At 42.5% G+C, this 16,242-nt stretch overlaps 1 protein-coding gene across 1 annotated transcript in view; it reads right to left on the bottom strand.

The window, feature by feature from the left end:
* The window catches only part of GNPTAB (N-acetylglucosamine-1-phosphate transferase subunits alpha and beta), a 542,239-nt gene that overhangs the window by 133,175 nt on the left and 392,822 nt on the right, over nt 1-16,242 (bottom strand). Inside the window, exon 16 of the mRNA XM_078675067.1 lies at nt 11,716-11,829. Coding sequence (XP_078531193.1) covers nt 11,716-11,829 — 114 coding nt within the window. The remainder of the gene's footprint in view (nt 1-11,715; nt 11,830-16,242) is intronic.

Below are 16,242 nucleotides of genomic sequence, written 5' to 3'. Positions count from 1 at the left end.
CAATGAGGATGCTATTATACATGCCTGGATGAGTTTTGTCTTCTGTTCGGTGCCGTGGATCTCTTACGTGGAAACTGCCTTGCCAGTCAGTGGTGGTCTACCTTGCCAGTCCGCAGCAGGATGTGCTGGCGGTAAGTACGTTGGGGTTGAAGGGAGGGCTGGTATTTGTAGGACTGGAAGTTCCTTCTGTAAGATAACTGGCCCCTCATTCTGCACCACAAAGAAGGTGAAAGATGAGTTGATGTAAAACTCCCAGAGAACTCTGGGTTAAAAGGATGTTTCCTTGAGACATCCTTGGAGTCTCCAGCAAGCTGGCGAAAGCAGATGTAGGTAAAATCCTTGGCCGTGTCAATGATTGCAGACAGTGTTCTCCCACCCTCTTATACAATCGCCTTTGCTTCATTCTTCTTGTCCTCTAGTAGAAACTCTAGCCACATTTGCCAGTTGTATCGCCCTAATATGGTTAGAGAATTAGGTTCTCTAACGGTGGTAGCGCCATCGCAGAAAATCTTTTCCCACATTATCCAGGCGATACGCTCCATGGCAGTTGACATTAATTGTCAGTTGTCTTAATTAACTGTACTGGTAGCACATTGGGTCTTTGCATCTAAGACAGTTTAGCAGAAAATCTGAAGTTAACTATTTGTTTCACTGCCCATACATAAATGCTAAATTAAGATTTCACATCATCAAAAGTCTGTTCTTTGCTATGGATCTTATTTGATTTATTAAGTTTATCTAGCAAAGAACGCAAATCATTCTCCCCAATCAGGATTAGAAGTAGGATGTTTTAAGCCACAGCTAAGTGTTCCCCTCTTCGCAAGCCTTTGTACTGTGTACAGGAGCCACTAAGTTTATTTCTTAAGGCTCACTGTCTTCAGCATGTCCAACCTGTTTTTTTTCTGTTGGTGTACAAACAGGCTAGAGGTTTTATAAGAAAGATGCAGTGACATTTCTGATTGGGCATTAACTTTCAAGCCTATGAACACAAATAGGAGAAGCAACATCTGTATTTTGAAAAATATGCCAAGCTAATCAGCTGGTTGGAAGCTATAGTCCTTTGTGACTACTTCCATAACATCCTCCCATTCATCTCGAGCAGGTGTTCCGAGAATTTTTGTACAACTCTGAGGTTATTTGTTGTACCATTCCAGCAAGGTTGTTGCACTAACTGCTCTCAAAGAAATGGCATAAGTAATAAATCCTTCTTGCACAATGTATCCATATACCGGATTAACTTGTAAGAAGGAAAGTGGAGGGCTGGGAGGAGGATGGCAGTGGAGATCCCCTCCTCCACCTAGCCTCAGGTAACTGTTGCTCCTCCCCTCTGTAATGGAGCATGCCGGACATGCTGGGCACCAACTTCGTGATTCTGCACTCCGAGAAGTTTGCTCGTGTGCAAGTGAGTGAAAACTAAGGGGCAATGTGGTGGTGCATATCGTAAGCGCACTCGGTGAGTTTTGGAGGAATTCCAGCGAGTTTCAGAAGAGCGAGGATGTGCAGTGTAGCCAGGCTCACCTTGCGCGGTTAAAAGCTAAGGGCGGAGAAGCGAAAGGCAGGATCACGGAAGCTGGACGCTGACTTCTAAGTTTGCACGGAGCAATCCAAGTAAGCTACCGCTACTGTGAGGAGGTGAAGAGGCGGAGCGACAGAAGCTAGAGGGGTGAACTTTGTGAGCGGTGACTGGGAGGGTGAAAACGGTGAGACAGGGAGAAGAGAAGAGAGGAGGTAAAGTGACTGGTGTGCCTCTAAGTCATGTTGGCTGCTGGTGGAGATCAGGAAACATTTAAAACTCGCGTCAGCTGCTGCTAAAATGGACGCCGCAGTGGGAGCGAAGGCTAAAAAAAGCCTAGTCCAAGCCAGACTGAATCAAGCATTGACCAAAGCGGGGAATGAAACTCTCCAGGTGGAGATAAGCTCTAGTCCAGAGAGCTCGGAGGCAGATGTGTCTGAACTACAGCAAGGGGTCGGACCCCAATGTGTCAATTCCAATCGAGTGCTTAGTAATGGAGGAGAAGGAAAAAGACCAGGAAATAACGCTGGATACCACCGGGGATGAAAAAATACGAGTAAAAAAACCCCAGGGCCTTTCCACTCTTCGTAAAAAAGGATCTCCTACCTATCACCGCTTAAGTCCTTCTGCAACCAAGTCAAGGCTCGGCAGGGAAGGCAACACTTGAGCCATCAGCAGATTTAACGCTGTTCTCCAATACACTATCATCACCACTAATGTCTCCATCACAGCCGCCGCCTTCAGGTATCTTAGATCAGGCTTCAGTAGCAGGAGAGATACTGACAGAAGAAGTTTGTCCTGCCCGCTGCCAAACAAGTCCATTCGTCTTAGCAGTCCGGCTCCCGCACTCGTCTACCAGTGAAACCATTTTGAAACAACATACTGAGGAAGGCCCACAGGTCCAGAAAACGTCACCGATTTCAATGAAAGACAAGGGCAGCCTAGAGCAACTTGTGCAAAAGGATAAACGTGTGAGCCAATCAAGACTTGAAGAATCTGAATCTGAAGCTCAAATCAGCAGGGGCAATATGCACCAGATAGACATCAAGACCATGCTGAACTTAATATTAGAGGTGATTCGAGACATGAAGCAATCTCAAGAGATCGAGATAGCGGCACTACACCTCCGATTGGGAAAAATTGAAGAGGAAGTCACTAGCTTTCCTATCAGAATCCAAGAAGCTGAATCGAGGATTTCCCAATTAGAGGAGCAAATGAATGCCATGCTCCAGCAAGTCAACTCGGCGGCGCAAGATAAAATAACCCTGGAGAACAAAATTGAAGAACTAGCAAATCATTCTTGTCGCTCAAATCTAGTGGGGGTCCCGGAGGGGAACGAAGGGGCCAACACGTTGCAATGGGTGGAGTCATTCATCAAGAAAAAGGTGCTCCCAGAATTCTCCAGAGACTTGACATTGACTAGGGCACATCATGTTCCAGTTCATCTTCCACCTAACTTCCCCCACACAATATTAATTAACTTTGCTGATTATCGTGTGAAGGAGACTATTTTGACCGAGGCAATTCAGCAGAGACAATTCGATAATAATGAGAGGACTAAATGTCGGGTTTTTGCAGATATGTCTGTTGCAGCTGCGCGAAGGCGTAAGGAATTTGTAAAACCTTTGTATCTTTTTAAAGCTTAAGGAGCGCAAGACTCTATTGCACAGCAATCCAAACAAAGTCCTAGTGCAGGGGAAATTTCATATGTTTCACGAGTTAGGAGGTGCAGGAACTACTGAAAGGGATTTCTATTGTTAAGTGAAACAGTTGTCGTTAATTTTTTATTTTTATTTTTTTCCCTCTACTGTTTTGTTTATGTTCAGGGTCTAGCATTATCTGAGGGGGGGATAGGTTCAAGACCAGGGCACCACATGGGGGGGGGTGAAATGAGGAAAGCGGAGAAGACCACATTTCTTTGGGGGGTGTGGGGGGGGTGGAGGTGGGAGGTCACAGGGCTCGGGTAGGGGGATGGGTGAATTTGTCAGAAAATAGAGCAGTTGCAAACAGGGGAGGGAAATGCAGAATAGCAAATGGAATTCAAGAACTTCTTTCAATACTGGAAATATGAATACAACTAGAAGAGTTCGTATTATATCGTTTAATGTTAATGACATACTGAATAGACAAAAATATGGGGGGTTAATAAAATGGCTTGTTACACTAAAACCTCAAGTTCTGTTTGTTCAAGAAACTCATGTGAAAACTAACTTACCAAAGCTTTTTATCCCGGGAATGTTTTCTAGAGCCTTTTTTGCCTCGGCCGGGGTGGTGATGAGAGGGGTGGCAATTTATTTTTCTAGAGATAGGGATTGGGAATTTCTTCACGAAAAGCGAGATCCTCAGGGTAGGTGGATCTGGGTCATGGTGAAAATTAATGGGACTATTCTGAATTGTATTAATTATTATGGGCCTATTACAGATGATACATCCACATTATCAACAAAACATAGGATTCTTATCGGGATCTCCGGTCAGATTGTTTTAGGTGGCGACTTCAATTACAAGATTTGAGAACTGATACCTCAAACAAGAATAAGAAACACTTGACGCCCCAGAGAACATTTTTTTTTTAAGCTTTGACCCAGGATCTGCAATGAATTGATGCCTGGCGCAGGGTTAATCAGGGTGTTCGGGAATATACTTGCTATTCTCGCCAATTTCACACCGCCTCGCGCATTGATTTCTTGTTAACATCGCGTTCTTTGATTCTTACTGCGGCAGAAATTGGGGTGAATGCTTTTTTGGACCACTCTTATGTTCAAGTAGAATTAGAAATTGGGGATGTGACGAGTAGGTGGTCCAGGTGGCAGATCTTTTGTGGGTTGAGAGATTTATGGAATGGATACTAGAAACGTAGGAAAGGCTGACAATTTCTCAGTTTGGGGTGGATTTAAAGTGGTGGCTCGTGGACAAACTATTACAGTGACAGTAGGGAAGGCAAGAAAAAGAAGAGAAAAAAATTGCAGAACTACAGTTATCCCTTGAAAGCACCTCTAGACTACGAAAATCCCCATTACGGGGCAGAATGAAGCAGCAAAGAAGAAGTTGCGCGATTATTTCATTGTTGAGGAAATTAATAGTTCTCAGACCTATTTACAACGGGTCAATGAAGAAAGCCAAATGGTGGGAAAAATGCTAGCTTGGTCTTCTAAAGAACGACAGGAATCAGCCTGTATCTTGGAGGTAATATACCCTAAGACTAGAACAGCAGTAACTGATAGATCAGACATTGCTCGGGTCTTTGTCAAACATTATCTACAACTATACACTACTAAGTATATGGTCAATCAGGAAGCGATTCATGAATATTTTGCAGAGGTAGAGCTTCCTAGGATATCCGTCAATTCAGCTGATCAGCTGCAAAACGAAATAATATCATCAGAGATTTTGACAGATATAAAGTCCATGGCTGGGGCAAAAAAGCCTGTGGGGAAGATGGACTACCTAACGAATTTGATAACATTTTTGTTAAAGAGCTGATACCTTTTCTTTTCTTTTTTAAAACAGTTTTATTAAAAGAAAATACAAAACAGTCATAGGGCATACAAGAAATCACTGTGTGCAGACATTAAGGCCATCAATCACGTAGTCTGAATAGGGTACATATAAGGAGTATCTTGTGACCAGCAATTCTGAGCATGTAAAGACAGTTAAGTACAGACATATCTCTTAATCGGTCCCAACCCGAGCCCCTATTCAGAGTCACTCTCAGTGTCAAGTGTCGGAGGATCACACAAATTACCCCTGTACTCATTCCACGCCCCCCAAAACCGGAGCCATTTCCGCGGGCATTTCCGATTGACATATACAGTACGTTCAGCCAGCATGCAACATCCAGATATGAACACCAATCCCTGAGCGTCGGGACACTCTGAGCCCCCAAAGACTTAGCTATATTTCTCTTTGCATACATTATTCCCAACGCCATCCAATCCTGAGCTGAGTGGGTAAGGTCATTGGGCCCCCAGACATTTAGAAGACAGCATTTAGAGCCGATACCTTTTCTGAAGAAATTATTCAACCATATAAAAACTGGAGGTGTTGTTCCTTCGGAGTTTAAGGCGGCGATCGTGGTCAGCTTTACGAAAAACGGTACGGAACCCAACAATGTTAACTCATAGAGACCGATCAGTCTCTTAAACGCTGACTACAAGATCTTGATGAAGATATGGGCGCAATGATTTACCCCTTTGGCCCAGGAAGTAATTCATGTCGTTCAAACGGGTTTTGTCGCTGGACGGACTATGTCCTCTAATATAGGGTATCTGATTCAAGTATTAGATTATTTTAATATTAATAGGACACCAGCCGGCATCATGATGGTTGATGTGGAAAAAGCCTTCGATTTAGTCAACTGGGACGCTTTATTTTATGGGCTTGAAAGGTCTGGTGTTCCGGTTCAAGTCATCTTCATGCTGCAAAATGTCTATCGGGGGCTCTTACCTTTTTTATAGACCCCCTAGCGATTAAAACACGAACATTCAAGCCCTGATTCTAGGCATGGCATGGCAAAACTAAAGCTGTTTGCCGACGACACCATTTTATATCTGAGCACCGAAAAGCAAAACATAGGCCGGACCTTGGCCGAATTTAGACAATTTGAACTAATTGGGGGATTATTTAACATCTACATGAAACCCCTGATTGCGGTCATCAAAGAGCATAATATTAACATTGTAAAATATGCTGATGACACGCAGCTTATTCTCTCCTTGGAGGGAGAGCAGTCAACCTCATTGGAAGAGTTCCATTGCTGCTTGCGTGATACGGCTCTGTGGCTGAAGGGAAATTCACTGCAGTTTAATGCTGGCAAGACTGAGGTGCTCTACTGCTCGGCTGAGAGGGTACCTTCGGTGCTGCCCAGTAATTTCTGGCCAAGCGATAAGTCAACCGTAGTTAGACCAGTTGATATGGTCCGTAACCTGGGCATTATGTTTAACAATAAGCTGACAATTGAGGCTCAGGTTACTAGAACGGTGGGCAGCTGCCTAGCAATTGTTAGATCTCTGCGGAAAATCTTTCCCCTGCTGCCTCCCCAGGCACGTGCGCTAGTGGCACGGAGCACTATTCTAAGTAGATTAGATTATTGCAATGCCCTTCTGTTAGAGTCTCCAAAATTTCTTTTGGATAGACTTCTTAGGATTCAGTCCATGGCAGCCTGGAAGGTCTTCTTCCTCTCAGGCCCTGGCAGAGTTGCATTGGCTCCCGCTGGGACAGTGAATTTAGTTTAACTCCCTCTGCTTAGTGTTTAAAGCCCTGCATGGGCTGGGACCTGTTTCTTTGCAGAGGATGTTTGAGTGGTACGTTCCAGTTAGAAGCCTTCGCTCCTCTTCAGCGAATTAGTTAAGACTTCGAGGTTCAGGAAAGTTAAAGCGGGAGGTAGAACCTTTGGGGTAGCAGCTGCTAGACTTTGGAATGGACTACCACTGGAACTGAGACAAGTCAGTGATCATCTTTTTAGGAGGAGACTAAAAACTTGGATGTTCCCCAAAGTCTAGGTGGCCTTCTGCCTCTCTTCGCACGCTATACTGTACTCTGAGTTTGCCAGCGCCAGGATGCCTGTTAGGTGACAAGGTACATTACAAATAAAGTAAATAAATAAATAATAAAAATACAGAATCAATATAATCACAACGGAGATTATAATATTGAATACTGGAGCTGAGTTTTTGCCAGATAATTTGAAACAGCAGGCTCTTAAAACTGATCCTATATGTTATCTTGGGATTTTTGTCACCGGTCAATATGGCCAGCAATTTAAGTTAAATTACGAAGCAACTAGCATTAAAATTCAGAAATCATTGGAAAAATGGTCAAGTCTTCTGTTAACCCTGAAAGGTCGCGTTGCGCTCATCAAGATGTCCATACTACCCCTTTTAATTTTTCTCTTTTCCAACAGAACTAATAAGATCAATGCTAGCTATTTAAAAGGTCTCGATTCTATGATAAGATCCTTCATTTGGAATATGAAGGCTTCTAGAATTAAACTTGCAGTATTACAATTAGAAACTAATTTAGGTGGGTTAGCATTACCTCATATGTGAACATTTTATGAGTCAGCATTTTTTGATTTGGTAGCATGCTTATTGTCTAGTACAGGACGATTAGATAATTTTATTATTAATAAGATGTTTCAAGAAGTGGGAACACAGATCCCCCCTTTTCTTAAAAGTTCAAAACTCCCCCAAAAAAACAGGTACAAAACGCTTCTGGATTTGTCAAGTAGACTTCTGTTATTTTTTAAACAATGTGGTTTCTCTGGGCTTTACACTCTAAAACTGAGTGAGTGTAAAGGCCTGGGCCTCCATATTCACTTCACTCATTTTAAAATCTGGCAGGATTGTGGTTTGGAGGTACTGAGTCAGTTTTCTATTCAGGAAAGGGTGATCACTTGGGAAGAAGTTCAGACCAGGTGTTACGATCGGACTAAGCCACTCTTTTTTGAATACTTACAAATTATACATTTTTTAAATAAATATAATTAACTACTTAGTCGTGCCCCTTTTAAGGCAGCTACCACCTTATTCTCCATTACTGTTAGAGGGGTGGGAAATTGGTACCGCCTTCTGCGATCTCAAAACGAATCTCCATTGGTGGAAAAGTTTTTGGAGTGAGTTGCCTTAGAAACCCAATGTTCTTCTTCCAGTCAAGAATGGCAAACTTTATAACAGGAAATAGGGCCTTAAGAGCTGCCAACTTTAAAAGAATGGCGTTTCTGTCTCGTTGGTTGGCTTATCACACTCCAAAGGCCTTAAACAGTATTTATCCTGAGGTGGAAAATAGGTGTTTCAGTTGTCTCACCCCAACTGAAGGGGGATGGAGGCATATATTTTTTACTTGTCCAAATTTGGGATTGTTTTGGGAAAACATTTTTGGGGATATAAGCTGGGCAATCCAGAAATCGTACGCTCCAATTGCGGAGGCTCATCTCTTTGGTATAACGAGTCGGGGGTTAAGTTGTCCAAATCAGAGATATTTTTTAGCTATATCAACGCTGGTCGCTCGTTCTTTAATCTTACAAAACTGGAGACTGGTGGAAGCACCTCTGTATGAGAAATGGCTTAATAAGATGAGGCGTACTAAAAGGCTTGAAGACGCTTATGCTAAGCGTGTGGAGGCAATTAAAAATAATTCTGTGACTTGGAAATATTTTGCGAAACTTAAATTTATAGTTAATGGATGACATAAGTAATGTCGATCGGTTAAAGATTAGAGTTTCGGTTTAGAAACTTCTTGTATTATGTTAATCAAGCTGAACAATTCGATATATCATAGGATGATTTGTTTTTTAATTACATTTAAAGAGATTAATGATCTAATTCTATTGTAATATGTATTTAGAAAATGATCTTCCCTGCAAGCTCTGCTCAGGAAAAAATAAAAAGAATAAAATAAATAAAAAAAGGGAGGAGGAGGGTGGATATTTTCACCTGACCACTGATACCACAACAGAATCTGGTGGGGGATTTTCAACTATGAACAGAGGAGATTCAGCTGGTATATTGTACTATTTCTTTTGCCAGGATTTATATGCCAGCACTGAGTCTGGTGCTAAAAGCAACATCAAAACAAGGCTCCAGAGATCGGCACAAAAGAGAACAGGGGACAAGTAAGTATTTACTGGGCATTAGTCTCAAAGATAATGGATTTAGGCGTTAAAGGAAATGTTGAGTTTAATCACAGCACTGTCCTTCACATTGTTAGCTAGCTGTTGTGGTGGGATTAATCCTCAAGATTAAGGACAGTAATTGCCTCATGTCGACTGAAACTCAGCTGGGGTCACTGGCTTCTTCAAGGCCGTCAAGGGAGTCTATCAGGCATTCTAGAGTATGATTCATACCTGTGGCCCTGCTAACAATGGATCAATAGTTATATCTGGACTGTGGCCTCAGTTAATGAAATTGAGGCTATTTAGGACAATGGTAGGAATCCTAGACTCCTGGACATCACCTGGCTTAACAGGATGTTTTGGCACCTCTTCTGAGGTCAACGTTTTGGTGAATTCCTGAGTGACGGTACCTTTAAAAAACCAATTATTATTATTTTGGATTTTTCCATCTTCCAGTTGTTCGACTACTGCTTTGCCATAACCACAAAACAGATTTGTAATTATTGCAGAAATATATATTCATTATTCATTGTGCAAATGTTTGAAGTATAAGAGGTATCAAGAGTCCACACCGCAAAATGATTTACTGAACTAATATTTGGTGACTTGTGGTCATTATATTTATCACTGCACTGTTTGCTCCGTCAAATAGGAGTTTTGCGTGTGGTTCCTGTAGCTCAAGAATCACCCCTTCCTCGCACTCCTTTCTATTTTCCTTAATCAGTAACAAGAGTCAAAATAGATATATTCATTCCATTTTATTTTCAAATTTTTTTCATATTTTTTTCTTTATTCTGTTTTCATGATTTCTTCCTTGTGTAATATTGTCATCATATCACGTGTTAATCAGTTTATACTTCCCAATGCATTTCAAGCAATACTGCCCTTCCTCAGGGGATTCTCTTTTTCTCTCACGACGTATGTCTGCTTCCAAATGAGTCAGGAAACTGGGGCCGTCCTGACTCATTTGGAAGCAGACATACGTCGTGAGAGAAAAAGAGAATCCCCTGAGGAAGGGCAGTATTGCTTGAAATGCATTGGGAAGTATAAACTGATTAACACGTGATATGATGACAATATTACACAAGGAAGAAATCATGAAAACAGAATAAAGAAAAAAATATGAAAAAAATTTGAAAATAAAATGGAATGAATATATCTATTTTGACTCTTGTTACTGATTAAGGAAAATAGAAAGGAGTGCGAGGAAGGGGTGATTCTTGAGCTACAGGAACCACACGCAAAACTCATATTTTACTACCCTATCGCTCAGTAGGGTAACCTACCTACGCACCACGGAAAGTATCAAAACAAAGTGAAAATTCTAACCACACCACCCAAACAAACCGACTGCGGAATCACATTCCAATTGGCTTCAATAATGCTCCGTCAAATAGAACCGTTGGTCCTAATATTTGAAAAGAAATCTATAAATCATCCAGTGCAAAGGTTGATCAGACGAAGAGCTGCACAATCATCACAGATCGCTAGATGATGACCAACTAGAAGACAAATACACCTCTCAATGCCCTCTTTATATATGTAGAGCTTAATTTAGGCAAAGTGGACAGACATGAAAAGAACAGGGTACGAGACCAGTGATAAACAGGAAGGTAGATAAATTGCATCATAACAGAGAAAATATGTATGAAAATGTAGATGAACACCACAATATGCATGGATACCAGCAGGACAAGGGTACGACAAGCAATGATCTAAACAATTTACATGTACACAAAATAACCATGAAGGTTCAAAGTCCCAATTTCCACAGTGTAGCATGGACACAAACTGAATGAAAAGTAAAAACAGACAACGGAAGACAATTAAGGAGAGAACCTTCAATAAACTATGACAAGGAAAGCCCTGCTGAAAATATATATATATATTTTAATTACAAATCCCCAAAGACAAAATATGTTGTATAAAATGGTGCTAGTGGGTAAGTAACTAATTCTGCCGGTGCTCTGCTCAGAGCAGTACTATGACACTCACTTTCAGCATCCTAAAGATCATGTTGACCAGGTATCGGGGCAACATGCCAAAAGGAACTAGTCACAAGAAGGCGGTGGAAACTAAGCAAGTCATTTTGCATTAATAGGAATACCAATAGTATTCAAACAAAGGCAAATACAACTATCACCATGAATATTGACAATGACAACATAAACCACTCGACAGCCCTAGAGACCTCACTGAGAAACAACTCCTATACTGCAGGTGCTTTGAGTTATGTAAGGTAATGAATACTTAAAAATATAATAAAAATATTCAAAATGAAGCACTTGAAAGCTGGAAACACTAAGACTGCTATCGAGTATAGGTAGACTACAACAGCATGCACACATCCTATTTAAAATAACTACAAGACACATGAATGTCTAGCTTTTGCTATCAGCAAAGTATTAAATAACAAGGCATAAAGAGTGTCAAAACAACAATATCCAGCAACTTTGCCTTTTGCCAAGGCGCTCCCCTATGGGAGGATCATGCATGGTTTTGTAAGTTTTTCCTTCCTGGAGGATTTTCTGAAATTTAGATCTTGGTTTGTCAGTTTTGAGTATACTGTTTGCAGTCTCTCATTTCTTACCAGATTGGGATCATAGTAGGCCTCCTGAGTTGGTGGATTGATATCAATCTGAGTAATGTTGGCATGGAGTGTTTTGGAGCAATTTATCAGCATGTGCTCCAAACTTGTTAGATCCTAGAAGAAAAGAACATGTTAGAATTTTTGTTGGTCCTCAAAACTTAAAATTATTTTGATAGTTTTTAGGAACAAGATTTCACTTGTATTACATTACGATTACAGAACTACTACACTCACACAATGCAATGACATTCACGTAATGCAATTACCCTATCCGCTGTTTAAACAAACTAAGGGGCTCATTATGATGTTGTGCGGATCGGCACCGCCCGACTGGTGGTGGCGATCTGCCCGACATCTTTCACCGCCCGCAATTTACCACCTGCCATATTCCAATGGAGGGGGGTACAGCGGCGGACGGAAAGACGGTTCGCTGCTCGGATTGCGGGCTAGGCGGAAAAAGCACACAATATGGTATTAAGATGCTGGCGGTGTGTATGCCTTTCCATGCCGGAGACTCTGCCATGGAAAGGCATACAGTAAATGGCTTTGGGGGCCTGATGCGGGTGGGTGGCTGCACTTGGGGGGTACCCATGGTACCCTCCTACATTGGCATGCGCAAGGTGGCAGGCACCGCGCGGTTCTTGTCACGTTGTGGATGGCAATGCACTACATGCATATTTTACATTGCGGAGGGCGCTGCTTACAGCACCGCCCGCCACAATGTAAAAGGTGCAGGATGTGACCGCCAGGGTGGTGATTACATCCTCATTGGCCCCGCAAGACCGCCTCACCTCTGGCGGTCGATCGCGTTTTCCATTGTCCGCCCGCCATCGTAATGGGGCCCTAAGTTTGTGTTTTCATATTTCTTGCAGGAAATTTCCTCAGGATTACCTCACCAACCATACATCTCTATAGTTAAAAATAGCTTAATCAGTCATTAAAATGCTCTTTTTACAGATTAAGAATACATCAACGAGAAAGTTGTGAAGATGTTGGTGATCTGTATAGACCATAGAAATCACTGGGCAAGAACTTAATATTAGAACTTTTAAACTGGAGATGTGCTCCATTCAGAGATTTAAAGTACACACTTCCTTTTTAACTGTGTGCTGTTACAGTGGCCAGATAGGACTCATAACAAAACTCTTAACAAAACTCTTGTGGTTCTGAAAATTCTGGACTCGTATAATCATTCTGAACCCGAGAATTAAACTTCATCAAAACATGACGAATTTGGTATCAAAAGACCGAGAATGACGAACACACCATGTATAAATATTTTCAGCATATTCGAGTGACGATTTCACCTCGAAATCGTCATTTGCGTTCTGAACCCTTGGCTTCCATTTATGTGTTGCCCTTTACATAGGCCTTAATCCAGCTGAATTCAATTCCACAAAGACACATACTCCTTAATCGACTTTCCTATGACCTGTGCAAGTTGGAACCATTGCCCCAGGCCGAACTCGTTAGGTCAGTTCCCCTCCCAGTGGCCGAACAAGATAGCATCAAGGCTCAACAAGCCATAAAACCATTTCAGCGCGCACACCTGCCGTATCTTGTTCTCATCTGTCTCTACTCTTTTTGCTTCACTTACTTTATGGTGGGGAGGTGCCCGTTTTATTGGGGGTCCACCGATATCTGATGAAATGTTGGGCCCTGCCGGGTGATTTGTTGTGGGCAGCACGACGTGAAATATGTACATGTCATCATAACTCTGCTTTTCCTTTTGTAACAAAGAATTGTAAATGATATACTGCAATTTCGAAGAATGTTTGCCTGAAGCTGAATATTCTGTATAAAAAGAGAAGCCTGACTTTGTAAATTCGAGCAGTCTCCTGAGAATATACTTCCCCGTGTGTTGTACTTCTAGGACACTTGTTACCTTGGTTGCAGCCAATAAATCGATCCTTGACTTCACCTAGAAGACTTTGAGTTTCTGTGGTCTGAATCAGGAAGAACCTGAGGTCTCTGGGTGTACCCTGACACCGCTGGGTTGCCGGTTCTGTGCCGGTTCTTAAAAACCCAGTACCTCAGCTGGCGCCCAACGTTTGGGGCGATTCCAGTGGTACCAGTCAGCCAGAGGTTCGTGAGGAGCTTCGTGTGAAAATTCCGGAGGACGGCCAACCACCTCATCGACCCCTGCATGTCGACGTGGTCCGAAGGTCTTTGCTGCGAGGTTCCCCGCTTCCCAACGGCTACAGAGGACTGCTGCCCTGGCTATCGCCCTGATTTGGACTCTTGAAGTTTGGTAGAGCGAAACACTAAGACGAGTCTTCTGGTGACGTCATCGATATCTCAGTTAAGTATAAGTGGAGCGTCTCCCAGTCCTTAGTTGGTCTTAGTCTTGGGTATCCTTTGGGATAATTGTTGGTACTTGCAAGCACCAAAACCGAAGGACTCGTGTATTCACGAGAAATATCGTAATCGATAATCCTTTGAAGTTTGGAACTAGACTAGAGAGCAAAGATGCCTAGTCTTAGATTTGGAAATTTGTTTTGTCTTGGTTGTAATAATAGGGACTCCCGATTGGAGGACTCATGTCCGGTTCCTCCGGTTGGAACTCCAACTTACGAGTTATATGTGAAACATGGGGTAGGCCCCATCACATACAATGAAGTGTGGATCAGGTACACAAGGAAAGATGGTGTTTTAAAATGGCCCCAATGTAGTAGCTTTGATACTGAAATCTTAGACAACCTTGAAGTTAAACTTTTCAAAAAGAAAGCCCGGCCGGCAATGTTCGACTCTTTCCGCCTATGGCGTAAAGAAGCCAAACAAAAAGAAATCAAATTAGCTAAGAAAAATAAGAGAGAAGGGGGAATTTCAGTAATGCAAGCTGCTATGCAGTTTAAAGACAATGAAGAAGAGCAGACGAGTGAGCAGTTGCACAGGCAACGTAAAATGGCAACGGATAAATGCTATCCAGTTTTGCCGTCTCTTCAGCAAGAGGCAGCAAAAGAGCGTGAAAAGGATCCATTAATGTCGCATTTATTAAGTTCGCCACCCCCCTATGCGCAAAATGCCACGGCACCCCAGCAACCTTTAGTTGTGCAACCTGTGCCTCTTATTCCTCCGCAGCACCCACCAGCTGTTCTCCAGCTGGCTCCTGTCCCTATGGTGCAGCCTCCTAAAGGCTCACCGATCACACCTGTTTCACCTGTGTTTTCTACGATTTTCCATAATGTACTTTCTACTTCTCCTAATGCTCCCTCTACGATTTTGCCTAGTGCTCCTTCTATTTCTCCTGATGCCTCCTCTGCTATTGTCTCTGCCCATGCCTTGTCTCACCCCGTTTTTCCACCCGTTCTTCCTTCAGTTTCACCTTCCATTCGGCAGAAAATGGCCAGCACTGTTACTAACCTTTTCTCACCTCTTTTTGGGTTGCCTACTACGACCCCTAAAATGGAACGAAGACAGTTTTCCTTTGTGAGGATTTGGAAGACAATGATCTGGAATGCAACCCGCAAGAGTTGTGTCGTGTACGGTTTAGGTTTGGAGAGGGCATGATTGTAGGTCCCGATGTAGAGAAAGCGGTTGAAATATTGTTATCATATCGGAGTAAGGGGAGCAGTTCTGGGTCACAATCTGAGCCTGGTGCATCTAGTAGGAAAAAGGCGCGACAATACCCGATGAGAGAAGTTCCACCACACTGGAGAGAGGGCAACAACTGTTAACCCACCTATTCTGCCACACTTTCAGCGTGTATGGGTACATGTCCCATGGAAGCGAGCTGAAGTTTTAGCGCTCAAACAGACATTACCTGATCCGCGTAAAAATCCTGCAGGGTATTACAAAGAGTTGTCACAAACTGCTGGGTCATGTATAATGAATTTAGCCGATATCGATATGCTATTTGGGAATGTTGTTCCACAGCCTTTATGGGGTAAAATTCGTCATGCAGATCATGATCAGGAGTTAGGTGACTCATGGGCTAATATTGCTGCTGCAGATGCCCGACAAGTTGGTGGTGCTAAGCCTGAGCCTTTGATAGCAGAACTCCCTGGTAGAATAGTTGATTACATGAAAACGATAATGCCTGCAATACGCGTAAATTGGGATAAGTTGTCTGCATGCAAGCAGAAGAAAGAAGAAACAGTCTCAGATTTCTTCACCAGGTTTGAAGAAACATTTGTCGACCACAGCGGTCAAGATATGACCACAGAAGGTGGTCAGAGATTGTTTGTCGATAAATTCGTGCACAATCTGCTTCCAGAATTATGTAAAAAGTTAAAGGATTCAGAAAGTTCTTGGGCAGTCTCATCTTCAGCGCAGATATTAGCTACTGCACAATATTACGAGAATAGAGACAAAGACGAGAAACATAGAGCAGAAAAGAAAACTAAGGAATTAAAAACGAAGGTTTTATTGCAGCAAGCATATCCGCCACGCGGTGGTGGTGGTCAAAATAATAATGGTCAGAATAACTATCAGAATAATTTTCAGCAGCCTCAACAGTATCAGAGGAACTCGCAAAGAGCCGAGTACACTCAGCCACGTGTCCCTGTAGGCCCCAACCAGTGTTCG

This window comes from Lissotriton helveticus, chromosome 1_1, assembly GCF_964261635.1.
Source record: "Lissotriton helveticus chromosome 1_1, aLisHel1.1, whole genome shotgun sequence".
Taxonomy (NCBI): domain Eukaryota; kingdom Metazoa; phylum Chordata; class Amphibia; order Caudata; family Salamandridae; genus Lissotriton; species Lissotriton helveticus.
Note: the sequence above shows the minus strand (reverse complement) of the source record. Positions and strands in the feature narration are given on the sequence as shown.